Source organism: Apteryx rowi, unplaced genomic scaffold, assembly GCF_003343035.1.
Source record: "Apteryx rowi isolate R43461 unplaced genomic scaffold, aptRow1 scaffold_417, whole genome shotgun sequence".
Lineage (NCBI taxonomy): Eukaryota > Metazoa > Chordata > Aves > Apterygiformes > Apterygidae > Apteryx > Apteryx rowi.
The window spans coordinates 392,056-398,069 of record NW_020450655.1 but is presented as its reverse complement, the minus strand read 5'-3'; the positions used below and the strand labels follow the sequence as shown (position 1 = coordinate 398,069).

General features: G+C 36.9%; 1 protein-coding gene across 1 annotated transcript; it reads right to left on the bottom strand.

Annotated features, from left to right (window-relative positions):
• Positions 1–1,611: 1,611 nt before the first annotated feature.
• Positions 1,612–2,307, bottom strand: LOC112970984 (spermatid-associated protein-like). Its single transcript, XM_026075971.1, is given in 1 exon segment — positions 1,612–2,307. A coding segment is annotated over 1 exon segment (696 nt).
• Positions 2,308–6,014: the final 3,707 nt, after the last annotated feature.

The window sequence follows — 6,014 nt, the reverse complement described above, 5'->3', positions numbered from 1 at the left end:
AGGAAACCTCCTCCTCCTTCAAACAGTGGCAGAAAGTGCTTTAAGGTTAATCTCCATAGTATGTGGCAGATTGCTACTACTGCACATTGCAGAAAGCCCCAGAATCAGTGGAGGCAGTTTTAAATGGCTTCTTGGTGCCGATACTCACCTGTTGTGGAGCTGGCCCAGGAGTCAGTTGTACCTCAGCAGTTGTCTGGGTGGCACTTGAGTGCAAGAAAAGAAATACAGAAAGTGTAGCTATAGCATCCATTGGAAAAAGGGAAGTAAGGTAAGGAAAGAAAGAGTCCTATGTGCCTGACAGCAGCTGAGAGCAAGCCATGCGTATCTCAGTGGCATGCTGTAGAGCTTTCTACAGGAGCAAAGGGGAGTTTTATGTATTTACTGCTATACTGTTTTCTTGTTAAAGGGAACTCATGTCCTGACGTTGGACTGAGGCCAAATACTGGAATCATGGCAGGACCCTGTAAAAACCTGACAATGATGCGTAGAAATTGGAAATTGTTGTCAGACAGCCATGAGGTTAATGGAGTAGTTCTGCTGCCTCTGAATGTTGTCTTATAATGAACAGCACTTTGGGAATGCTGTCTTAAAAGCAGAATGACACATGCTTTGATCTGGGCCTCCAAGCCATGGAAAAAAATGATGAACTGCTCAAAATGGGCACCCAAGGTACTAATTAACTCCTGGAGATTATGGACTGACTGGTAACACCAAATAGGCTGGTCAGATGTAGGAAAACACCTGTTGCCTGGGTGATGGTTAAGATGCTCACATATACTTCCAAAGAAGTAATGATATTAACAGGAATATATAAGATGAAAGAAGCCAAACCCTGGCGCAGCTACCATTCACACTAGGAGTAAGGCAGCTGAGAACCGTGCCTGCATATTGCCTTAGAAATACTCTGTTGGAGCTGTACAAAATGGGAACTGGGAAAAGCAGCAGTGCAGATGGCTGTGAAGAGAGTGCTCAAACTTGCTTCCTGATCTTTCGTTAGCAGCACTGGAAAAGAAAGAGGGCTTTTTCATGTTATTCGTGCTAATTCATGTTAAAACTCGGTCTTTCAAGGAAAATCTCTGAGACAAAGGATGCTAAAGTCCACTTATTCATTATCATTTTATGAAAGTGTTTCATACCACCTCTTTTCAGAAACACTGTATTTTACTAGTGAAGACCACATATAGAAGGTGGGAGTCTGACAGAGCCTCACCTGTATATGACCTCAATGTTTATAACATTAAAATCCACCTTCTATGAATATTATCCAACATTCTATAGTAGAAAAAATCAGTTCATCTAAACTTTTGAAACACTGTTTGGAAACTTGTTTTCTGTGGTATTTAAACTCTCAACAAAACAGACATCTACAGTTATGCATTATGTATTGCCAGCAGTAGTTTATTAGCCTTCAGGGATCAAAGATACCAACACCCATGTTTCAGCACATTGAAACTTCCTAGGCTTTGGCATTAAGCCTATCAGACTACTTGGTACCTGTTTTTTTCCATTAGTTCTTATTGGTTTTCTGTCCTGGTGTTCTCTAGAATATTTGGCTAACACGAAAACTACTGCCCTTCCTTGTAAAGTCTTTACTCTTCCTGTTAAGTCTTCCTAAGCATCTGATTCTTTTCTTACTTTGCTTTATTCCTCCCCTTGAAGGATCTTATTCCATTCACGGAGCACTTTGTTCTCTTCTTGGAGAGCTCTCCCCTCACTTTGTAGGGCTTTTTTCTCTACTTGAAGAGCTCTGTTCTCCTCTTGAAGGGCAAATTTCTCCTCACTGAGAGCTTTTTTTTCTTCACGGAGAGCTTTCTCCTCTTCCTGGATGGCTTTATTATCCTTTCGAAGAGCCTTGATCTGCTCCTGGAAGGCCTTGTTTTCCTCCCATAAGGCTATAATCTCTTCCTGAAGAGCTTTTTCCTCCATTGCAAATGCTATTTCTTGTCCTTTGAGAGCCTTAATCTCTTCTCTGAGGGCTTTATTCTGTTGCTGAAGGGCCTTTTCCTGTTTCTCAAGGTGCTTTGGTTCCTCTGCAGAGTCTGTGTGCTTCTCTTGTAGGATTTTATTCTCTTCCCAAAGAGCTTTGTTCTGTCCTCGGATAATTTGATTCTCCTGATGATAGGCTTTGTTCTCCACGCGGAAAGCTCTGTTCTCTTGCCGGAGGATTTGATTCTCTTCTCGAAAGGTCTGATTCTCCTTCCGGAGTGTTTGGTTAAATTCTGTCACTTGAGAGGTGGTGGCAGAAGAGGGCAGCACAGGTAAACTGCTGCTGTTGCTTAAAAAATGTCCATCCTTTGAGTCAAACATTTTGTTACGTAGATGCACCCTTCAAGTGGCTTGCTGTGGTGCAAAACTGATGCCACCTGTTATATTCAGTAGTCACTGAAYTGAGAACAGAGGTGAAGTCTGCATCAGCCCCTCCTCAGAAGAACATCAGAAAACACAGAGTGAAAAATAATAGCACTAGCTATGAAGTCAAAGTAGTGGTAAAACAATGCTGGTATTTGACAAATATTGTATATTTCTGCATGTGCTGAAGTATATACAGTAAATTAAATTCTATGAAGCTAAGTTAATTATAATACATTTGTCAGTACATATGTGCATGGGAAGAATTTTTTTAATAGTTCATTTTGCTCATATAAGATCAAAACTTACTCCCTGTAACAGTAGCATAAATCCAGCAGCATTTTGTTGACATTAACCTGAAATACATTTACAGAAGTGCCACTTCTATTCTATTAAAAATCTGAAATATGTGCCTAGTTAAGATAAACAAATCTGTGTTATTATTCTTGAACACTTATTACTGTTTCAAAGAAATTAAGGATTTATGTATTAAAATGAAGATGAAATGACATTTAAAGGAGCCAGCTCCACATCATCTTCTGTGAGTAAATTATGGATTATGCTTTTAAAAATACCATTGTTCATAATTAACTAATATACAACATTGTCTTTATGCAGTAAAAGCTAGGCTTTTTAAATGTACAAAGTTATTAACTTTTCAGATTTAAAATACGAGATCTGTAAAGTGTAATACTAATTTAACTGTACCCAGTTATTGGAGATGCCCTTGCTTTACAGCTGCATATGCACACTATTTTTATTTTCTCTCTTCCTTTCTCTGCTTTACATGGACATCAATACAGACAGAGAATTAGACCATATTTATGCACTGAGCATGTAGCAGCAGTAGAAGTTGCTTAAATGTAAGAAATATCAAATAAATTAATTGGTCCTATTTTTATTTTGTCTACATGAGAAATTCCAAATATTAACACAAGTTCTTTAAAACAGATTTTCCTGTGGCTGCCAATTTCACTAAATTTCAGCAGTTCATAATACCCAAATAAAATCCACACTTATTCTCTGCTATATCTGGACAAATTTAATCAGAACCTTAATCTTACATATTACAGAACTGTGAATGCTTTGATTCTGTAAAATATCTAATCACTCCGCCTAGGTGATGGATGTAATTACAAGGTGAAACAATCATCCGAAGAAGAGAAAAGAAGGTATATTTCCTGTCAAAATCATAAAACATGGTCAGGCTATCTTATGGACATAGGCAAGCTATTCCAGGACATGTTGTCATGGAGGAAACCACACTGTTGTCTGGATAAACATATAAAGATAAGTACCTTTAGTTCTTATTTTCTCTCTTTATTCTTTTTTCTTTTTCCTTTTTTTTTTTTAATGTGTGATTAAGGTTTGTTTTTCTACTGTCAGCTTAGTTACTGAACTATCAACTTAGTTACAATTGAATTTGTTGTTAATGCTGTTTTGTTTTGTTTTGATCCAGAACAGGAATGGCCTTGAATTTAAACCTACCTTTTCCTTTCAGAGAAATAAAGATGAATAAAATATACATCTAAATGATTAAAAATATCCATATCCATCTTCAGAGTTAGACCTAGTGAATTTTCTCTGTTCACACTCTATTTCAGAACTGAAATCAACTTTTTTTTTTTTTTTTTTTTTTGCTTGTTTGTGCCTCGTCCTTCTCTATTGGGAGAATGTTAGATTGTTTGGAGTGGAGTATAAGTACAGGTTAAGTAGGACTTTTAAGAGCTTAATATCTATACATAAGGCAATATTGTAATATCAGGGATGTTGTAGATATGGCAGGCATTTGTTAGGAAGCAATAAAGAATTAGCTACTAAATCATGTAATTTATATATAAATCTAAGTACGTATACACATAGATATATAAAATTAACAAATCTTCAGATGTTCAGAGAAGCTACATTGTATCTGTGGAGTATCCAGCAATAAAATTATGATAAATGAGGGAAATTATACAGTACTTACTGATGTGTTTTGCTTGAATCAGCCTGCCATCTGGTATCTCCTGGGAGAGCTATCAGGAGGGGTCGTCCTCGATGATGTCATTTCAACATGCATAGCATCAGTGACACAACAATGAGCAGCACTGGTAATCACAACTTTTGTGATCATCTGAAAGTAAACCTATGTATTTATGAGATTAGGGCTCCCTAGCAAGACAATCTATGTATTTCTCAATCATTTTTTGTGTTCCTTCTTTTACCATGTTGATCTAAAACATTATTGTCTAGCTGGCAGAATGGCTCAAGCCACAGGTATTGATGGCTGCCACTGAAATATACATACATACATACGTACACACACACACACATATATATATATATWTTTTTTTCATAAACTCTTGAAGGTGAGCTTTTATGCCCAGCTATCTCAGTACAAATTTTGGGCCAACTTAATTTAGAATTATTCCTCAATTACATAAATTCAATATACACAACAATACATAGTCTTTATATTATAATAATTAGGCTAGGATTAGTATTTGGAATTATGAACATGCAAGTAAATATAGCAACAGGTACATGGAAAGTGTGAATTAAAGAAGAAAAGAGCATGTTGGTAGGCTACTTGCAATCTTCATTTTCCCCCAAACAACCTTCCTGTTTCTGACTCAACAAAAATCTGGTCATTCCATGACAACCATTTTTGCTTTGTTTAAATAATAGGATGAATTACTTAAGAACCATGCACAGTTTATAGCAGAATCTTGTCCATTCCTTATGAACTTTTGGGGCAAAGGAATATTGTATGGCAACTAAAGTATAAGCCATTTTACAATATTTGTTATCCGATTGCAGTAACTGATACATTTTTTCAATCATACACTATGTGCTCAGGATATTAAAAAAAGAGGTGGACGAGGCAATTTCAAGTCCAGTGAGCTTAAAATGAGATTTGGCAGTTTTGTTTAAATCACTGCACACATCACATCATCTCTTTGTGCTGTCTCTCAGCTCCATTCTTTATGTTGATTAGGTAGGGAACTAAAATATGCCACATAAGATGCTCAGTAATCCCAGGAAATGAATATACACGACTCCCACTGAAATTCTGCAGGATGATCAGGTCTCTGAATCCAGGATATTTGATTCCCCTCCCTGCTCACACAAATTAAATAGGCAGAGCAGATGAGTAATGCCGAAACCTACAATATCAACCAAGATCAGTATCTCGGGTTCATGCCTCTTTCCCAGTTCTTTTCCACACTTTAACTCCTCAGGAATAATTTTAATCTAACTTCTTCTATGCTTACAATWACATAAGTCTGAACATTATAGCCCAGCCAATTTCCTCTTCTGTTCCCTTAAAAATGTCATAGTGATTAAATAAAAATAGTTAAGGTAAGTCAGTACCAAGTGATAAACAGTTGCATACATCTTCATGGTAAAATGAAAAGTTTCAAGTAACGCTGGTCATTTTGACATGTAAACCACTTCCTCTCATAATTTAGGAGCATAGGTAACAGGAAAAAGCTGTTTGTTTGTAGAAGTGACAAAGCATAAAGCAATATTTGCTCTTCAGGATCTCTGCTGGGTCCTTCATTCTTGATTTCTAAGGACCCTGGGTGGGAAGAAGAAGGGATAGTCTGACCTTGGAGATGCAAGAATTCTATGGATCTAGTCCATAACTGGAGTAAAACAATACAGCTACAATTAGACCA